Source organism: Pelodiscus sinensis, chromosome 8 (assembly GCF_052426305.1).
Source record: "Pelodiscus sinensis isolate ZL-2025 chromosome 8, ASM5242630v1, whole genome shotgun sequence".
Taxonomy (NCBI): domain Eukaryota; kingdom Metazoa; phylum Chordata; order Testudines; family Trionychidae; genus Pelodiscus; species Pelodiscus sinensis.
This window is the reverse complement of record NC_143059.1, coordinates 7165039-7186461: the sequence shown is the minus strand read 5'-3', so window position 1 is coordinate 7186461 and position 21423 is coordinate 7165039. Positions and strand designations below refer to the sequence as shown.

Sequence of the window (21423 nt, the reverse complement as noted above, 5' to 3'; positions counted from 1 at the left end):
TCAAGACTGTAATATTACTACTACTTCTGGAGAGGAGTGGGACAATTTTGGTTGTATTTGGGATGCATTTTTCAATGAAATAATTTCAGTTGAAAAAATTTCAATAAGATGAGCCTTGTTTGAGGCTGGCCTGTTCAGTGTTAACCCTTAAAGCAGCTAATTCCTAGGTGTTGGGATGGGTGGTCCCGTAAAACTTACTAGGGTTTTTTGGGATGGAGGAGGATTTGTGGCTGCTGAGAGCATAGGAGGTTAAGAATCACGCTTGAAGTGATCCTCCAGACTCACCCGACCTCAGCCTCTGATCTGCCCTCCCAATACACTCCCCTCTTCCCACTGCCAGAAGTGCCTGACAAGTTAGTCTTTGTAGCTGACAACCTGCAGGGGAAGGTGGGTTGCATCAAAAACTGAACTCTTGTATGGGGGAAACCATTGCAGAGCCAAGGAGGCTGTAAAGGGGCTGTACAAGGAGCTAGGGATGGTGGGAAGAATGAGATTAGCAGCCCATCAGAAGGAGGGGTTTATGGCACTGAGCAAGGGCCTCATTCTGTTGTGGGAAAGGAGAGCAAGGCAGCTGGGCCTCGCAGAAGTGGTGCTCCAGAGGGGGAAATCAATCAAAGCACTAAAGACAAATCTACTCTGCGTTAGCTCACTAGGACTGAGCATATTTTCATCATAATTGCACCGATTAGCCTTTGCTTTTTAGTGCCGTTGGATCATTTAATGTCTGTCTCTGAAGATTGGGCGACTGTGTTTCTTTTGCAGTGTGTTGAACAGGATATTCCCATGCTGCGGACCAGCACCTGTTGCCACTAGTCTCCAGCGATGGAAAAAGGACAGCTGGGAATGTTGGCAAAATCCAAGCAGACAAGCCAGCCTTGGTTCGGTTTCTCTGATTTCTGAGAGCAAAGTTTCTCTTTTAACGACTATGGCTGAGGGGGATGTGTTGCTCTCCAAGGACCCAGAAAGTGCTGAGACATGGACAGCTGAGGACCCTACAGTTCAAGACCTAGAGCAGCTTTTGAGTACTGGACCATATTCTTGTAACCGCACAGATGAAGTCTGGCCTAACCTCTTCTTAGGAGACCTGTAAGTATAACTTCGTGGAATGGCTTGGTAGAATACAGTACTTTTTGCCCCTTTCAGATGACTACAATGGTCTTGTTTATTGTAAGTCTGGCTTATGGGTACTGGATCGTGCTGAGGAATTCTTGATTCTGCTAGCTGATAAAGATTTGAATAGTGCAAGCCTTGAAATCTATGTGAGATAAAAATATGGTTGGGTCATTAATTGTTGTGTAAATGTCTTAATTTCTGCCCTGGAAAACGTAACCACAAAAGTTTTCCTACTCTGTAAAATCTCTGCAAATCTATTTGTGTGTGTTTGTCTTTTCCTTAGAGTTACAGCTCACAACAGATTTGGTTTATGGAAGATGGGCATTACCCATGTTTTAAATGCAGCCCACGGCACAATGTTCTGCCAAGGAGGCCAGGACTTTTATGGCACAACCATTGATTACTATGGCGTACCAGCCTATGACCTTCCAGACTTCGACATAAGTCAGTACTTTTTCTCTGCAGCAGAGTTTATAAATAAAGCCTTGAACACACCAGGAGGTACGGAATCCTTGCTGTTTAGTTGGGTTTAGGATGACACACTGTTTTGACAGGCTGGTCCCACAAGTTAGATTAACTCCCCCACCTCGGCAGGGTGATCCCCATTAATTCAGTCACCTGCTCATGCTCTGGCATACTCATCACCAACGGTTTGGAGGGTGCTGAGTGCAACCTGTGATCAGCACCTCTTCCTTTCTAGTCCCCACCACCTGTCTCTCAAAACAACCTAGGGAGGGTACAGAGAAGTGGAGCTGGGTGGGGAGAGGCAGAGGGGGGAGAATAAACTCACAGCAGAAAGGGTGAGGAGAGATTGAAGTAGAAAAGACAGGAGAGAAAATCAAAGTGAAAACAGGTGGGAAGAAAGGCTGAATCTAAAAGACAAAACATGAATATTTAAAATGGAGACAAATTCCTAACACTGGGAATCCTATAACAGCAATGAAACAATCCCACAGGATATAGAAAAAACATATGAGGCTAGGACAAGAAAGAGGAGAGGAGTGTAAGGATGCACAGCTAAAAGATATTATTCTGTAGCGTGATTTGGCCTGATGCATTCATTTTCTGTATGAAAACTCACAGACATGGTCCAAGAGGGATATGAACATAACTAGCAAGAGTGGGTCTTTTTATCCTGGCTTCCGAGAATGGCAAATGTTAGGTGCTACAGTGGGAACAAACAGAACAGGCTATCATCATGTGATCTATTTCCTGTTGGCCACTCCCAGCTTGTGTCAGTCAGAAGCTATTGACAGCCAGAGCCTGGGGTTGCATCTATCTTGGCTAATAGACATAGATGGGTTTATCCTCTATGAGCTCATCAAGTTATTTTTCGAACCTGGTCATAATTTTGGCCTTTACTGCATCCCCTGGCAACAAGTTCCACAGGCTGATTGTGCACTGTGTGCCACCCCTGTGTTTTGTCTATTTACTATTACTAGTCATGCTTGTACTCAGCCTCAGTGGGTCTGTTGCCTCAGTGTGTTGTCATATATTGTGAAAAAATACATTTGTAAATCAATGCAAATGTGTAAAAAGCAGGATAGCCTTATCCAACAGCCCTTACTCATGTGGGGAGTTTCATTCTTTGCAAGTAAATTCCATAAGGGTTGTATAATTGGGCCATGAAGGATAACACTCAGGACTAAAGAAACATTCAATGTATTGTACAAAATCTAGTGAATAACCTCTTTGTACTGTGCCTCGCCTAAATGAGCTGGGTCCTTAGGCCCTACCACAATAGAATAACAATTAGCAACAGTCCACAAAGAGCAGATCCTCAGCTAGTGGCAATAAACCTCTTATTTATCTTGTAGTTCAACTTGTATTTTTCTCCATTCATCCAGGCCCAAACCTACAATCCCTATTTATACGGATTCTTCCCTTTGATTTCAAGTACATGGTTTGTTCCTAGACGTATACATTTACATTTAGCCAGGGCCGACTTATCCATTAGGCACAGTGTCTAGGGCCCACGATACTTTTAGGGGCCCACAAAAATGTTTTAATTTCTTTTAAAATCAGAAGAAAAAAATGAACTTTTAGGGTCGAAGAAAATGTTTTAATTTTTTTTCTCACATCAGAAAAAAATGAAACTTTTAGGGCCCACGAAAATCTATTACATTTTGCCTAACAGAAAAAAATAAAATGTTGAAATATTTAAAGTTATATAAAAAATAATTTTTAATAGTGATATTATTATGGTGGGAGGGGTCCATGAAGGCAAAAGTGCCTAGGGCCCACGAAAGTCATAATGCGGCCCTGCATTTAGCCATATTAAAACACATACTCTTAGTGACCTGTCCTCTTCGTTATTTACTTCTCTCCTAATTTGTATCATTTGCAGACTGTATCAGCAATGATTTTATGGTTTCCTCCAGGTCATGGATAAATCATGTTAAATTAGTTAGGGTGCACAATGATGCCTGTGAGACACAACTGGAAATGTACCCACTCAGTGACAATTCCCCACATACAATTCCATTTTGAGAGCTAGCAGTTAGCCAGGTTTTAATGTTTTAATCCATTTAACGGGTGCCAGTTAATTTTATATCACTGTTGGTTTTTTAATCAAAATGTCATGCAATATCAAGTCAGACATCTGAATATATTAAAATATATATATTACATCAACACTATTACCTTTATCACCCCAACTTGTAGTCTCATCAAAAAGAGATACAGGTTGAACCTCTCTGGTCCAGCAATAACAGTGATCCAGCATGATTTTAGTTAGACAGATGTCTATTTATTGTGGGTGGAGTCAAGTTCCTCATAGTCCAGCAAAGTTTGTTTATAGCTGCCAGTCCTGCTTTCTGTGCCCTGTGCTGTTAGTTAGCTCTCATTTATACCTAAATATGCTTTCTAAGAGTAAGCAGGGGAAGTGTTGGTAATATTGCAAAGCGTAATCATGTGTCAATATTGATACAGTCATAGATGATTATTTAGCAGCGTTGCCAGTGTTTTTCCGTTTATTTGCCTCGATGAAATAAAAATGAAGAGAGACTTGCTCACTACAGTATTGACCTCCTGTGGTTCAGCAAATTCTCTGGTTCAGCACCGGTCAGGTCTCAATTGTTCCAGGCTAGAAAGGTTCAGCCTGTATCAGGTATGAGTAAGTATTACTTATTGGAGCAAGATTGGACTCCAGATTACTAGCAGTTCATCTGATGCATCTCCAAGGGTTAGAAATCTAACCTGTTAAACTAAATACTTTGTTGAGCGTCTTGGGGATTGTTTCTCCACTTTAAGTTAAACCTCACCTGACATATTGCTGATCTTCCTTGGCCATATCTTGTGTTCATTTTCTCTTACCAGCTAAAATTTTGGTCCACTGTGCAGTTGGAATAAGCAGGTCAGCTTCGTTGGTGTTGGCGTACCTCATGATCAAACATCACTTTCCCTTGGTCAAAGCCATCAAAGCAGTGAAGGAACATCGGTGGATTTCACCCAATCGAGGGTTTCTGAAACAGCTGCAAAATTTGGACATTCAACTACGGCAAACAAGAGAATGTTGATTAGTGAATAAATCTAATATATTTCAAAAGCGGCGAGGAGTCCTGTGGCACCTTATAGACTAACTGAAGTGTAGGAGCATAAGCTTTCGTGGGCAAAGACGAAATATATTTGCAATATATTTCAAAACGCTTTTTAAGTGTCTTGGAATAACATGTCAATTTCCATGAACATTTGGTCTTCAGAATCATAACTCTTATTAAATGTATCAACTAACAATACACGTTGACAAGAAATAAAAATACATACTAGAAGACAAACTCATGATAGTAATAAATAGTACTTTAAGTGATTTTTTTTTGTTGATACCTCAAGCCCTCTAAAAAGAGCACAGATTTTTCTAACTTATGCCTCATCTATAGTACGAGTAGAACTGAATCATTATATATCAGTCCCTGATATGTTTACAACATGGTTCCATTGTGTAGTCTTACTTATGCAATATGGTTGCAGTACATCCACATTAAAAACTAGGAGCATGCTGGTCCCTGGATTTGGCTACAACTTCAGTGTACATGGACCCCTGACTACATTTGTCTCATCGTGCTTTCCACTTTCAGTGATGATGGCAGCATCTCAGATGTCCATCCAATACAAATACACCCCTCTACATTTCAGTAGCTTTCGGCATTCACTGCTCTTTTTAGAGAATATAGTGAGTGCCCGTGCAAGATTCTTGATGGCCTCATGCGAACTATCAGTGGATTAATTACAAAAGAGGGAGGAACAGGGAAGACATCCTGACGCAGACAGGACAAACATCCAACGAAACTAGTGATAGTGACAGCAACAAACAGGGCAGCTTGAAGCCCACACCCACTAAATCAAACCCTTTGGCTCAGTGACTAAAATGGTAAGAAAACATCTAAGTGCAACTCCCTTTTTTCCTAAGGACTTGGTAGTGGTGATGGTGGGGGCAACCAGGAGTTTCTCTTCTCAGACTGATTTAGGGCCCTTCGGGAGGACTGCTAGGGAGTCCTACAATGTCCTGTCCAGACTGGTGGGTGAAGGAGTCACAGGCTGTTGATAGTACAAGCAGGATGGGTTGGTGAAGATGATAATCATCTTCTTCCTCCACTGCAGGCACTGCTGAGATTGTTCCATGTTGTCAAGGCGTAGAACAGACGGACCCATGCACTGCTGCCACTATGGCGGACAGCCTGAGGCTCAGACAACACAGTCCTCATATAGCCACAAGCGTGGGAAAAGTCTGAGCAGAATAGGACCCTCAGACTGTTTGGCAGGAAAATCCAATTCAGGCCAGTCTCTGAGCCATCAGTGCCTAAGGAGATCCAACATGGATTCCTGGGCCAAGGGTCACAGACTCCATCTTGATTCGCCCAATTACTAACTTAAACACCATCATAACACTCGATTTTAACAAGGTAGAACAATTAAATCATATATAAAAAACACCCTAACACCTCCACCAACAAAATTACATCACAGCCCAACAAGGCACATGCTAGAATCTCTCTCCCCTTACTAGAACATGTTCCCCACAATTTGCCACCTGATTTCACTTTGGTACTTTCTGATCTCCAGCCCAAGCATAGGCTACTTCTCTCAATCTGATTTTTTCTCCAGCTGGAACTGGTAGCAGGATAGGTGTGTACGGTAAAGACTCTTTGCGGAAATAAGTCCTTGTTTTGCCTCCCATCTGCTGGAGATGGGACCAAGCCCAGAAACCAAGCGTCCACACGACCTTCACCCTAGCACCTTGGCTATGTATGAAGTTTCATTGGTTCAACTCTCAGTCACTTTAAAAAAAAACAATGTAGTTAAACTGGAGCAAAATCTTATGCAGAGATTCAATTAAATTTAAATCTGGCTACCTCAGTGTAGCCGAATAAGGAACCAAGTTCATTCAAATAATCAGTTAATATGGACGGATACAAACCAGGATGAAAGCAAAGTAAGTGTGTCCACGTAACATTCAGGATCATTGGTTTAAAAACATCATATTTTTAGCTACAGAGTATACTGCTGTTAATATAGAAAAATGGTATTCAAATTTGGCACCATCAATCTACCTGGAAATTAGCCAGTTACCTTGTGGCGATCCGTAAAACAAAGCACAATCTGCTTTCGCCCTTTGTTACTTCAGAATGATTTACTGATTAGATGACCTTCCCCCACTAGATTAAATAAACAGGTTTCTCCTTGTTTTTTTACACTTGCAGTATCAGGACGGATCAGTTCCCTGTCTTGGCTGGAGGTGATTTGCAAGGTCTTTGGAGGACCCAAATAGCTCCGTTCTATCCCACGGTTTTGTCAGACTTGATTCTTGGAGAATCTTAGTATCTCTGGAACACGGCCACACAGTTTGGACTGTAAGGGCATAAATAGCCATGTTCACCGAAGTCCTATACTGTAACTCTCCTGGGCAGATACTGTAGGTGCAAATTAAAAGGTTCCTACTTCATGTTAACGGAGTCCTCTTCAAGCAGGACCACATTATGCAAACTAGACACCCTTTCATTTGTGCCTTCGTCAGCTACATCAGCACACTCTGTTAATCACACCCCTCACAGTCCTAACTGTGGGGCAGTGTAGACAAAGCCCGATGCTCGTCTCTTGGTTCAGCCCAGCATGACACACATGCTTAAACCCATGCCTACTTTCAAGGCTAGCTTCAGTGCTTTGCAGAAGCAGGGTGGGAGCTCAGATCACAGTTTTGCGACATGATTATTTAGGTTCTCCAAAATATTGCCATGAAGTTCCATGGAAGAAAAGAAGGGGGGAGAGGGAACATGGTAATGTTAAAAAAAAACCACAAAAGCAGAATATGTTTTGAAAAGAAGCAACTGTCTTAAGCCAACCTTTATATATCACAAAGGAGGGGGGGCAGGAAGGAATTTGTTTGCTTTGAAGTTCTCCATTCAGGTTAATGGGGTTTTGTATGAGTCAATGTTTCATTATAATTTATCACTCATTCACCTTACAATAGAGTTCAAGCTTTAAGCCTTTGGAAAAGAAGGCATCAATATATAAAATATGTGTGAGGGGAACAGTGTGTCTTAATGGCTTTTAGGCTGCTCAAAATCACTCACGTGAGTGAGATTAATAGCATTCCCTGTCAGGATAACGTTTTGCATGCTCCCTAACATCTGTCCCATGAAGTCACAGCTGTAGAAGCTGTTCCTGTTATAAATTAACATTTACTGTCCCAGAAGAGTCCTGTTTCCTGAGTAGTGTAGATCAGAGAAGTACAAAGCGAAGCAGAGCTGCACTGGTATCCGTACGAGAAATAACACAATGACGTTCTCCTGTCAGAAGAGCTGCAGGGTCAGGTCAGTTAGAAATCATTATTTTTTATTTGCACTTACTATTTGCCCATACAGGGCCTCGTACCTACTGACCCTAAGTGTTACCTTTATCCTGGAATAGCTCTCTTTCTCAGAATGGCATTCCAAAAAACCTCATTCCACGAGGAGTACAGCTAGTTCGGATTAGAAGCCTAATCTGAACTAGCTACTCCGTGCCGCGTGTAGCTGCGCGGCATGGGGTTCAAACTAGCTGGGATTTAAAAATGGCGGCGCCCGGCTTATGCAAATGAATCCCGGGTAATTCAAATCCCGGGCTTCATTTGCAAGTGCGGTATGCCTACATTACCCCGCTAGTTCGAACTAGCGGGGTAGTGTAGACATACCCTCAGTGACTGGCAAGCTCTGAAGTCACTTAGGGATATTTTGAAAGATACCTAAAGATGCAGAGAGGTGCCCCGTGGGATTTTCAAAAGCACCTACCTCCCATTGATTATAGGTGCCTACGTGCTTTTGAAAAATCTCAATAGATGCTTCTACTCACCTGTAAGTACCTGTAAACCTCCTTGCAGGAGGCATAAAGAATCTGTCGAAAAAGGCTTTCTTTCTCGACAGATCCCCCTCATGACTGCCGCTTTTTGCCAAAAAAAGTGCTGAGTTGGCAGAACATGGTGGCCATTTTTATGCAAATGAGGCGTGGGATATTTAAATCCCTGCCTCATTTGCAATGTCGACCTGCCTAATTTGCATTCCTCTGCCAACAGAGGGATGCAGTCTAGACCAACTCTCTAAAAATCTGACTCTGAGGCACTTCTGATAACCCAGTCCTGCAATCTCCACTCCACTAACGTTAATGGGACACACACAGCACTTCCTGTTCCAGCACTTAGGCCTTGTCTACACTAACCCCCAGGGTCAATCTAATATCTATATGATGTTACCTACACAAAACTATGCCTTGTGTGCAGTAAGGTCACCGGGGGCTTCTCTCCCTACCACATCAGCTACTCTTCTCATCCTATGGAATCCCAGCATCGATGGAAGAGCTCCTGAAATTGATTTATCGTATCTAAGCAGACATGATAAATCGATGGCCAGTGAATTGATCGCTGCAGCAGCAATTCCCAGCATAGTGGAGACAAGCCCTTAGTGTCACAGTCAGCATGTAAGCCCAGAAGGGTCCACCAAATCCGCTAACCTGATCTCTTGTGTATCACAGGCCACCCAGCACCCGCACATTTAACCCAGTCACCAAAGTGTGACCAAAGTGTTACTCTCACTGTTATATGCCACAGGCAAGGAATAGGAGGGATGAATCTGAACCCCACCTTCAGTGATCTGTTAGACCCTGAGCATATGAGCAAGAAATAGTCAGCTAAGCATCCAAGAGAAAGTAATACTTAGTGCCACTAAGGTTGCCAGGTGTCCGGTTTTTGCTCGGACAGTCCAGTATTTGTGGCCCCTGTCCAGTTAAAAAAAAACCCCAGAAAATACCAGACATGTAAAATGTCCTGTATTTTCTGTTTTTCTCAGACAGAAGGCTGGCGGGGAATGTGGCGATTTAAAGGCGTAGTAACTTTTTTTTTTTGGTCAACAACTTTGGTTCTCGGTTTGTTTTCGCTTTGTTGTTGGTTTTTCTTTTTTGCTCAACCAATTTTTCCCCCTGCCATGTTTGGGATTTTTTTGTGAGAGTATCTGGCAACCCTAGGTGCCACCTCCAAGCTCTGGCCCTCCCTGTCCAGTGTCCCATCTCCAGCCATGGCCACGTCTGATGCTTCCTAGGAAGATCAAAAACCCAACACGGGGGCAGGGTGTGTGCGAAATCCCATCTCGACTCCTGCAAGTGACCAGCTGTCACCCTGAAGCACGAGTTTTTTGGAACATAGTACATCATAAACCATAAAGGACCGAGCCCTGCTGCCACCATCAAAAGCCATCCTGTCATGTAATCCCATGCAGATGTTCTCTGCCCAGCCCTGTTCTTTCTTTCCTTATTCCCGTTCTTTGATTTAAAAGGAACCCACTTCTCATTGTTCTGGGATGTGCTTGGAGATAAGAATCCAAAGCATACATGTGTAAACTAAGCCCCTCCTACAGGGCTACACCAGAGGGAACAGTCAAGTCCTATACAGGCAGTCCCCGGGTTACGTACAAGATAGGGACTGTAGGTTTGTTCTTAAGTTGAATTTGTATGTAAGTCGGAACTGGTACATATTGTAGGGGAAACTCTAGCCAAACATTTCTCCAGAGCTCAGTTTTATTCTCCCACACCTCACTTCCCTCAGTCCTTTATTCTCAAACTGAGGTGTCTGCTGAGAAAAGCCGCTCCGCGTCTCCCTGGTCTGCTGGGGGTGGTGCTAGCTTCATGTCTCCCTGGTCTACTGGGGGGAAGCAGCTAGTGTGGGGTTGCCTCACCCCGTTTGTAAGTAGGGATCCGATGTAAGTCGGATCCATGTAACCCGGGGACTGCCTGTATATAGAATATATACAGGGAACTTCTCACCACCCCACATAAAACTCCGATAAACAATGTCGGTCTTTAGGCACTGTGGCAGTTCCATGAAGGAGACGTGGCTGATCTCAGCTACAATGAGGGGAGCAAGCTGTGCTTTGTTAAGCTTCATCAGCCATGACGGGCAGGGGGTCAGAGACACAGGTGATGGGCTGGGCTTTCCTCTGGGTTTCCATCGGGGTGATCAGATAGTGGCAGGGGTTACTTCCGACTCAGCAAAGCTCATTGTGCTCCTTCATTAATTATTATTTTGAGGTTAAAGATACAGACGCTTGTAAGTGCAGAGGTGACAAGTCCTCCTTAATTGTATTTAGCCTACACAGAGGCCTGTCAATCTTCAGAGGAAGATTACTGAAATTGGTTTATTTTGGACCTCTCTCTAAAATGAACAGGTCTCCCTGTTTTTAGTTTATTCTCACTAAGACTAGAACAGGGGGAGAATGACATTCCTTTTGCAGAGAGATCTGTCTGCTCTGCTGAGCTACAGTAATATTGTTTACTTCGGGCATGCAGTGCAAAATTTTGATTATTGCCTCATTTGGGGGAAAAGTTTCCATGCCAACTAGGACATGGTGCCAAGTCAGTCAGAAGGCCTGGAATAAAGCATGCCCCATTTAAAGAGATCCAGCTGTTTGGAAACATCAAATGTCAGCCAAAAAAGCACAGGTCAGCCGGAGCACCACTATCCATTTCTCAGCAGCAGTCTCTGGCTGGGTCTCAGATCATCTAAATCGACATATAACCAACGGGTCAATGTCTGAAAATGGGCAGAACCTTTCAAGCCATCAGTGTTTACAATCTGCCACCCCTTCCGTCAAAGAGCTGGAGCATGTTCTGGACAGCTGCAGGATGGGCTTGAACCACGTAGACGAAGTGTGGCCTAACCTGTATATAGGCGACATGTAAGTGTTATTTAAAACGGAGTCATTCCTTCTGACGGGTGTTTGTAATAATTGCCAGTGTAAGCTGTCTCACTGCTTTACGAGTAGTCTTGAAATTGACTTGATTAATACCGGAGAGTGCATTGCACACTCCAGAAAGGACTTAACCAAGGAATACAGTTAGAAAAGAATTTCCATCTGCAATATTTTTCCCTATTATTTTGCATCGAATTATTACAATTATTTGAATGGGGTTTGCAAATGGTTCCTTCTCAAGTTGTGTACGTAACAGAGGCACGGAGTTCTCTAAATGTAGGCTAAACCATTTCTCATGTTTGGTTTTTCGCCAGATTTACATGAGATTTTCTCATGAAAAACATTTAACATTCTAAAATGTGTTTTTAGGGCAAACTAATCTTCTGCTGATTTTTTTTGCCCAGGAATATGACCATTTGCTAATTGACCCAGAGTCATTACTGATTTTTCCCCCCAGGAATATGACCATTGTATAATTAAACCAGAGCCATTACTAACTTGTGGTTAATAAGTTTGTGATGAAGCGGAAAAACTGCCGGTCAGCACAGTAGGAATTAAGCATCGCCATGGCAATGTCCCAGCTGGGAAAGGGAAAACCACCCCACCTCTTTGCTACAGCAAGGCAGTTGTTAAGTTTCAAAGGTGGAAAAATGACACCCTTACCCGATGGTGTAATTTTGACAGTTGACTGTTGATCAACTCCAATTGGATTTGATCAACAGTCCACATTTGGAGGGCTTCCGGATCTGGAATTGTAATAGAGAAGTGTCATTAGGGGCTGTACAGCTGACAGAGAATGGAGTTCACCCCAACGCTACAGCAGTCACATGCACAAAGCCTAGATTTTATGGGTGGCTAGAATTTCGTACTCCCTTTGCTTCTTTCTGACACATAAAGAAGCATCAGTTTTGCCAGCTGTGCAAGTCTAGTCTATCCTCAGCAGGTTCCCTTGCAACATCAACAGGCTGAAAGATCTGGAAAGAACAATCATGCTAACTACCATAAGAAAAGGAAGGAGTTGCTAGCGATTCCTTGGCCACAGTGCCCTTTGGTTACATTCTGAACACTGGAAGTCTTAGCGGTAAATGGACAGCGCATAAAACAAGGAGCAAGCATGTGCTGGGGAAACACGACCCTATATTTTAATAATTACAACACTACTTTGTGTTTCAAATTCTGCATGTGCCAATCACGAGTTCCAAACCTGCCGGGTTGGAGGCCAGTGATCCTGCAATGAGGTAACGGAGGCTAGGTCCTTGCTGGCGATAGGCCACAGTTACTGTCATTGGTGGCCATTTTTGTGGCATTTTGATTTTTAAAATGCATTTATCTTGCCGAAGGATGAAATAACTCCAGGGGAAATCTGTAGTCTGTCAAGGCTAATTTTTTTTTAAATCCCTGGTTCCCATTCCCTGGGGCTACGTTTAGACGACGATCCTCTTCTGCAAGAGGAAATGCAAATGAGAGCACGACCTATGCAAATGAGTGCTCCATTTGCATTTCCTCTTGCGGAAGAGGATTGTAGTCTAGACGTAGCCAAGGTGTGCTCTGCAAAGAGCCAATACCAGAAGGTGCTGCTGTCAAGAATGGAGCAGTCCCGCAAGCCATCAGATCTGCAATACAGAGGAAGAGCACAGAGTTATTTAAAAATTGAAATCAGCATCAAAACCTCACTGGGGTTAATTGGAATTGATCAGGAATTCCAGAGAGGCTTTTCCTCCTCGACTGAAATGAGCAGGATCATTTGCACAAGCACCCACGACTCTCTGGAATAAACATCCTGGGCATTTCTGAGCAAGCCTTTGCCAGTGAAGGGAGTTTAAATAGCATCAGAGCGGTGCCATATGGTAGAGTAATCCAGGGCGCTACCATAGATTCACACCTTTGAGGGCCTGTTTCTGGGGAATTAGCCCCTTGTAATCACTCAGGAGACTGCGTGAGAAGCAGAAATGAAAGAACAATCTGAGGTAAAACGGCGTTTTGCTTATAAAGCCTTTTCCGTCTGGAGTCCCCAAAGTTCTTATCTCATACGGTGCAAACAATCTGATGGGCCTCCCTGATCCGGTACTCTCAGGACCTGAACTGTCCCAGACAAGGGAGTTTGCCGGATCAGAGGAGGTCAGGCCTTCAGGATCTCTAGGGGCTCCCTGGCCCCACCCCAGGTGGCAGCCACTCCTGGGGCTCCCTGTCCTTGTCCCCCACATGGTGGCAGCTTCTTCTGGAGCTCTCTGCCACCCACCAGACTGCCTCCACACCCAGCCACCCGCAACCTCTACAGCCGGGGTTCTCGGTTCAAGCAACATATGTGTTCCTGCTGGACCACGGATGTTGCCAGACCAGAGCATCCTAGATGAGAGGTTCTGCCTGTATGACACTGATGAACAGACATCACGCACCACGAAATGCAGTGCCTTTAGGGGTGGAAGATAGACGCCCTTGAGCAGTGCAGAGCAATGCTGCACAGCCACGAGGAATACTCTCTACAAACAAGTCTCGCGGCAGCATTTTAAGCAGGCAGAATGTAATTCTCCATTGGAATTTAGCCAGGTTCCATGGCTAACGCCCCTACTCCTGCAAAAACGCAATTCATGTGCTTTCTGATCGAGACAAAAGGGCTTCAGGCTAAACTAAAAAGCTTGACTCTGTCCTGTCATCTTGAGAGACGCTGCACCCACTCGTGACGTGAACCTCCTTGCCAAGAGCTGAGTCAGGGCCAACAATTCCCTGTGACCTCAATGGGAACGGAGGCAGCTTAGCATCCCCCAGGATCAGACTTTTAATTCTCATAGAGACGGACGCAGAGACAGGTGGTTATATTCTGACACACAAAACCTCTTTCCATATTTACATGTAATTTACATAGTTTGTCAGTGCAGTGCAAACATGACCCTCAGAGTAGAAACCACAACTTGCCAGTTCCCGCTTGGTGTCATGCCATGCACACAACAGATCTCCGGCTGTAACAGGCCCTGAACTGCTCAAGCACATTCATTGTCAATCAGACGTAGCAGGGGCTCTTTCATGTCCCCTTTTGCTTATGAACTTGTCTCTCTCGTTCTTGGTAGAGTAATTGCCCACGACAAGGAAGCACTGAGGAAACTTGGCATCACCCACGTACTGAATGCTGCCCATTCCGCATGGGAGAGTAAAGGAGACCAAGCCTTCTATGGCCAGGAAATCCATTATTGTGGAATAGCTGCAGAAGATTCAACTAATTTTAACCTGCGTGGGCATTTCTACCCCGCCTCAGAGTACATTAATAAAGCACTGAGTGCACCCAACGGTAAGTGCCTCTCTCGAGGGTACTCTGTGCTTATACATTAGTTTTAGCCTAGCATCACCAGCTGCCGTGCAAACGGTACCCAACGCCTGGGAGGCAGATACAACAGTGCACACACCCTTGGGGCACCTGCAAGTGGCAGAGGGTGGTATCACAGGCTTTTGCTTGCCCCTGGTCCCCTGCACCTCTTTGTGTCTTCAATGGCCAAGTCCACACTTCCGAATGAACCCCTTCCAGGGTATTAAAGAGTCCAATAAACCAGGGGTCTATTTTACCCTCCCTAGGGTCTTCCGCCTTGGATGTAGGTCCTTTACACTCAGCCTTTTGTCCAGGCTCCCAAATAAGCTGCATCCCTTCCTAGGGGTCCTACCACTTTACCTGTCCCTGGACCTGCCTGTTACTTTGGATCTTATATCTTATTGCCTCTAAATAAATCCATGGGACGCCCACATCTTGAATACTGCGTACAGATGTGGTCGCCTCATCTCAAAAAAGATATATTGGCATAGGAAAAGGTTCTGAAACGGGCAACAAAAATGATGAGGGGTTTGGAACAGGTCCCATATGAAAAGAGATTAAAAAGATTGGGTCTTCTCAGCTTAGAAAAGAGGAGACTAAGGGGGATATGATAGAAGTCTATAAAATCATGACTGGTGTGGAAAAAGTGAATAAGGAAACGCTATTTATTTATTCCCACAATATAAGAACTAGGGGTCACCAAATGAAATGACTAGGCAGCAGGTTTAAAACAAACCAAAGGAAGTTTTTCTTCACTCAGCACATAGTCAACCTGTGGAACTCCTCGCCAGAGGATGTGGTGAAGACTAGGACTTTAACAGGGTTAAAAAAAGAGCGAGATAGATTCACGGAGGTTAGGTCCATCAATGGCTAATAGCCAGGATGGGTAGGAATGGTGTCCCAAGCCTCTGTTTGTAAATGGGCGACAGGGGAGGGGTCATGTGAAGATTATCTGTTGTGTTCTCTCTCTCTGGGGTATCTGGCATTGGCCGCTGTTGGCAGACAGGACACTGGGCGAGATGGACCTTTGGTCTGACCCATTATGGCCGTTCTTATCTTCTTATTTTCTTATCTGTGGCCCAGGAACCCAAAAACCAGCAGTCACATACTGCTCAATCCAATTTGTTGCAGCGTCTTCCCTGGGCCTCTTCCTATCTGGACCCTTGAGCTTCATCCTTAGTGCAGGGGTAAGGCTCTCATGTCCTCTCTCACCCTGGAAACCCAGCTATGCACAGTGCAACCAGAACCCTGGTTATCCTAGACCTGCTGGGGCCAGAGAGGCACACCTTTCCTCACCCCCCTCTGGTCCCAGCCCGCAACCAGCCTATTATGGCCCTACAGCTCTTTTGAGCTGAGTCAGCAGGACTGCGATCGGCAGGACTTTGCAGAGGGGAGGGAAAAGGGACACAAAGAGGTTACTCTGGCATGCGTGCCATACGCTGCCGACCTTGCTCTGCAGCTTGAGCTAAAGCCAGCTGGCTCTCAGCGAAGGCGGCAGAGCAAATTCATTCCCTCTGTAAGTGGTCTAAGCGCCACGACACGAGGCAGTGAACCACATTCAATCGGTGTGCACATTACCCCGGCACGGCCTCTCCTGCCCTCTGAGTGGACTGGCTGCGTCCGGGGCCATGTCCCACAGAAGATGATGTGAATGAGAAGGGAACCAGAGATAGCTCTGAAGTCGGACCTCCCCCAAGGAGCAGGCCTTGTGTTGCATGTTAGGAGGGTGGACGAATGGGCACAGTTGCACCTTGAGTGTCACACACCCTATAGACAGCCCTGACCACTAATTAGCCACAGGAAACATATGGCACAGGCAGCAGACCTACAAGCTTTTCTGACAATACCCCTCCAATATGCCTCCATGCCTTCACTGAGGCAGCACCTCCCGGCTTAAGAGCATTGTCTGGTCTCTGTGGCCCAATCGGTGCACGGCCTTTCTGCCCAGACTGCCAGTGATGCCTCATAATGGTGCTGCATTTTGAACAGGGGCTACCTGTCCACAACTTGTCTGAGAGCCCCGACCGCTCTCACCCACTGGAGGATGAACAGCTGTCATGCTAGAATGAGTTTTGGTCACTGACCTGGGATGCATTCAGAGCCATGTGCCAGAGGTGAAACTAGGCGAGTCCATGAGCAGTGTACGAAATGGCCCCACGCAGCCATTGTAGCACTTTTGAGGGACTCCAGCCGCATAATTCATCTTGTTTTTCTTCTTCAGGGAAGATCTTGGTTCACTGTGTCCTTGGCAGAAGCAGATCCGCCTCCTTGGTGCTGGCTTACCTTATGATTCACCATCACCTCTCGCTGACCGACGCTGTCCAGCGGGTCATCCAGCGCCGAGCTGTTTCGCCAAACCGAGGGTTCCTGAAACAGCTGCAAGAATTAGATGTTGAACTGCGAGACAAGACAAACCTGTGTGAGCTCTTATAACGCAGGAGGAGAAGAAAAAAAAAGAGCAAAATATGAAGTGTCCCAGAGTGTTAAAGGAAGTAAAAAGATAAAATGAATCTGAGCCAGAATTCTAGAACCAAAGCCGACCCCTCTCCCAGATTTTGTGGACAGGAGGATCTCATCTGGGGAGCTCCTCTGAGGATCTCATCTCCCCCTCAATCTGGGTTGACCCTAATCTTGATCTGAACAATCCTGATCCTTGGGAAGGTCAAAATCCGGATCCCGATTTGGAGTTTGGACCTGTCCCCAAGAAGAAGCAGTGAACTAATGGTCACATGTTAAGTCTCCGTGGATATCCTCTGCCCTTGTGGGATTGAGCCTAGAGTTCATACTAATCCTGGTTGAAGAGAACCCTGCAACAACCTTGACTCTCTGCCAGTTGATATCAGAGATGGGTGGCTCTCATGGAGTTTAAAGAGGTTCCACTTTTTGTGTGTGTGTGTGTGCTGGTTTAGTTTTTTCTACAATTTTAACCCCTGGCTTCCTCATCTCTCGCCCCAAGGGAGAGTTAGTTCAAAAGGGAGGATACATTTCTCTGTAAATAACGGGTGGCGGGTGAAGGCCCAGCTGGGGAAGGCAACTGAAGCTCCACCCCTTCTGCCCAAAGCCACACCCCTTCCCTGAGACTATGCCCCTTCACAACCTTTCCCCACAGCCAAGCCCCGGCCAACCCCAGATGAAGACCTGGGCCGCCATGTGGCATGGCCTCAACTTTCTCTGGCCACTGGGGATCTGGCAAGCCATGCAGCCCCAGCCCTTCTCAGGCAGGGTAGGTCTTCCCTGGCCTAGAGTAACTGCCACCCATGAATAGCAGCATTTATGCTCTGTATTAAGGAGAGTAAAGTCTATCAAATGCTAGGCTGGCCTGAGTGGACACCTTCCATGCTACAAGTGCACTGCGGCGATAGCTTTTACAAGTCACAAACTTGCTCGATCTTCTCTCTTTCCCCCCTCCCTTTCCCCCCTCATGCTATATTGCCTGTACTCTGTCCATTATCTGTTTCATTTCCCCCTAGGGATTTTTTTTCCTTCTCTTCCATTTTCCACCTCTTATCTGGCCTCTGCTTAGCATATAGCAAACCTCCTCCCATCACATCTGAGGAGCAGGAGGCAATGCAGGAAACACCGGATTCCTTCTATGATCCGGAACATGCCAGGAAACTCTTCAAGAGCAATAAGTAGCATATCGGGAAATGGGAATTTGGTCATGTAGAGGCATAAAGCCTGGCACTTGCAAACTCACAGGGATCTCGTGGATTTGAACGGTCAGACAGCGTGACCCATATGGAACTAGGGTTGCCAGGTTTCCGGTATTGACCCAGACAGTCTGGTATTTTCGCCTCCTGTCCGGTAAAAAAAAAAAAATCAGAGAATACCAGACACCTAAAATGTCCAGTATTTTCTGATTTTTTTTCTCGGCCAGGAGGCGAAAATACCGGGCGCTTACCTGGTTCCGCAAGGGAGCTGTCTGGCCCGGAGCAGGGAGACAAGATGGCGGACGGCCATCAGCAGCATGTTCGGGTCAAAAAGCCTCAAAAGCATTTCTTAAAGGGGCCATGCTTTTTTATTTATTTTTTTAAACAACTCCTGGGGTCCTTTTTTTTTTTGCTCAGCAACTTTGTTCTTCCCCTTTTTTTACCCTCAACAGAATTTTTCCTTTGGGGGGGGGGGGGTTGGTATTTTTGGCTAAACCATCGGGCAACTCTATATGGAACATCCCTGTGGCATGTAGCTTGAGAGGGTAGCTCTTCTCCTGTTGGTGTTTCTGCTTTGGCAATGCCCCAATGCCTTTGGAACCTCCTTCTTTATGGCTTCATGGAGTTTCAGGGGTGGAGGTGGGCATGGCCACGTGCTCCATGTTGTCCTCAGCAGCCTGCCCGGATTTCTGCTTCGCATTCTTCACCGTCTCCTCTTCTGCCTGCTGCTCAGCGGGTGCAGGGGAACCTGCCAGTTCCAATGCTGTGGCAGAAGAGAGTCTCTTTCCCACGAACCTCTAGGTTCTCTGAGGTTGCGACGGCTCCCTTACACCTTCATAGGCACAATTGACTAGAAACTCTGCAAGTGAAACCTTAGGGAGTTGTCTCTCCTCTTGGGGATGCCTGTCTGGAAGAGGCGGGGTTGGCCCGGCCCACACATAGCACGGTGGGAGCCCAGACCTTCTGATTGTCCATCAGATCTGGAGATCCCTGCGATCTGCATTATGCAGCTACTCTCGACCTGTGTCTGGTTCTAGTTTTGTGGACATATTTAGGGTGTTCCTAAGAGCCAGTCTTGTGAAATTCTATAGTGTGTGTGTGTTACTACCATCACGGAGCAACTAGGCACTCTTGCTAGAAGTGCTCTGAAAAAATATATACAGTGTAACTTTAATGCAGAGTGGTTATTTATTTGGAGTGTGTGTAAAGTTGCGCTCTGGTTTGGGAAGCTTTGCTTTTGACAGTTTCTCTCAGTGACACTTTTTTTTTCTTATTCAGCAAATATCAGGTTTCCTTGAAGAAGAAAAAAAAAGAACAGGTGAACAGGCCTCTATTCTCTTTTGATGGGGTTCAGGGCAGCGTCAGGCCTTGCTGCAAACACAGCTTGTTACAGGTGACCCCTGACTTACAACCACCTGACATTTACAACTATTTTTTTCATGCAAGATAGCTCCTAAATTACCCCCTCAATGTATGCCTGCAGTTTGCATGTATGACGGTGTACGATGCTGACACCACACATCATCCCAAAATAGGAAACGTACAAAGTCACTCAGACTCGCCAGTCTGCAGCTGCTGCTTGAACTGCGTGCATCTCCACCACATCGGTCTTCACTTTTTAGTTATTTTTGTGCATTATTTGAACTATTTAGTTTAGTTTTCCTCCATTTCTGTAGTCAGTTTTGGTATTTTTAGGGTATGAAATGGGTTTCCGGGAATGGAACCACCCTTTATAACATTGTGCCTATGGGAAATAAGGATTCGACTTATGGAGGCTCGATTTAAGACGGTTCTCCAGGAACCAATTAGGTCGTAAGTGCGGGAGTCACCTGTATTGCAAGAGACTCTCTCAGGTGCAGAAAGAAACGTTTCAGATGGAGAGCGAGGGGTTCCTAGTTCCTGACATTTAATCAATGGTTGGCTGAAGAAAAGGTCTGAGCTATCTATGCCCACAAACTAAGGTCTGAGGCCCCTGTCAGCCTGGCACGTTAAATTCCCCTTCAGTGGCTGCAAGTTTGGTACCTGCTCCAGTTCTTGGGCAGATTGTGCTCCGCTGAAGGGGAGCCTGAGAGTGAAATGGGGCCCACAGAATGAGTAAAAAGCAAGTGGACCAGTCAGATATTACAGTGCTGTGATAGGTCACAGGGGCAGCTCAGAGCCAAATTAGTTCTCCAGCTCTCAGTGAAGTTCAATAGGAATTAGGTGCCTAATTTGCACTGGCCCCTTTGCAAATCCATCCACTATCTTATCTCTTGTCACGTATAGCTCCTAAGCATCCAAACTAGATGGCCAGGCATTCTTCTTTTCATCCCGGAAATTCACCTTTTCAGCCCCAAATTCTCTCTTGAGCCTACTGACACAAGTAGCAGTGCGAGAAAATCTAGGGCCCGAAGGGTTCCATTTGCATTTTTTTTACAAGAAATAAACACCATGCAAAGCACGACAGGCATTTCGCCCAGCTCCGCTACTTCCCCAACTGCCGGGCATCTCCCACTGCCCTCGTCAGCCCCTTGCACAGAAACAGAGAGGTGCTGTGAAAGAAAATTGAGACAAACTCTTAGCAATGATGCCCTGGATTTGCAGAATCTGCTACATTTCCCCACATTCACCTCCATCCCCTGGCCCAACTGGAACAGGCCTGGGAAGAACACAGTTGAAACCGTCACCATGCGGATTTGAACCTGGGATCTCTGGAGCTGAATATAGGAGCCTCTACCCTTTGAGCTAAAAGCTAGCTGGCTCCTAGACTGAGCTGTAGAGGTCTCTTGATCTTAACTGTTACTGGGGGCTAGGTACCACTTGCATTGCTCAGTAAACACACTAGGGCTTTGTCTACACTGGCGTGATCTTGTGCCAGAAATATGCAAATGAAGCTAAGCGTGAAATATCGCCGAGCCTCATTTGCATATCTAATGAGCCACCATTTTTGCGGAAGAGGCTCTTGCCCAAGAAGGAGCATCTGAACTGCCCCTTCTTGCAGAAGAAAAACCTTCTTGCGCAATGTCGTTATTCCTGAAAATAATCAGCGTAATGGCATTGAGCAAAAGGGTTTTTCTTGTGCAAGAAGGGGCAGTGTAGATGCTCCTTCTTGCGCAAGAGCCTTTTCTGCAAAAATGGCAGCTCATTAGATATGAGGCTCGGTGATATTCCA

General features: G+C 45.5%; 2 protein-coding genes across 2 annotated transcripts; both read left to right on the top strand.

Moving 5' to 3' along the window:
* Window positions 1–548: 548 nt before the first annotated feature.
* Window positions 549–4663, top strand: LOC112543494 (dual specificity protein phosphatase 13A-like). Its single transcript, XM_006126344.5, has 3 exons — window positions 549–1086; window positions 1397–1614; window positions 4432–4663. Exons 1-3 carry the CDS (start codon window positions 926–928, stop codon window positions 4629–4631), a joined length of 579 nt encoding a protein of 192 aa, XP_006126406.1. The 5' UTR covers window positions 549–925; the 3' UTR covers window positions 4632–4663.
* A 6410-nt stretch (window positions 4664–11073) lies between these two features.
* LOC102451438 (dual specificity protein phosphatase 26-like) lies at window positions 11074–20876 on the top strand. Its single transcript, XM_075934694.2, has 3 exons — window positions 11074–11309; window positions 14390–14607; window positions 16844–20876. The coding sequence occupies exons 1-3, from the start codon at window positions 11161–11163 to the stop codon at window positions 17053–17055; spliced, it is 579 nt and encodes a 192-aa protein (XP_075790809.2). The 5' UTR covers window positions 11074–11160; the 3' UTR covers window positions 17056–20876.
* The last annotated feature ends 547 nt before the right edge of the window (window positions 20877–21423 follow it).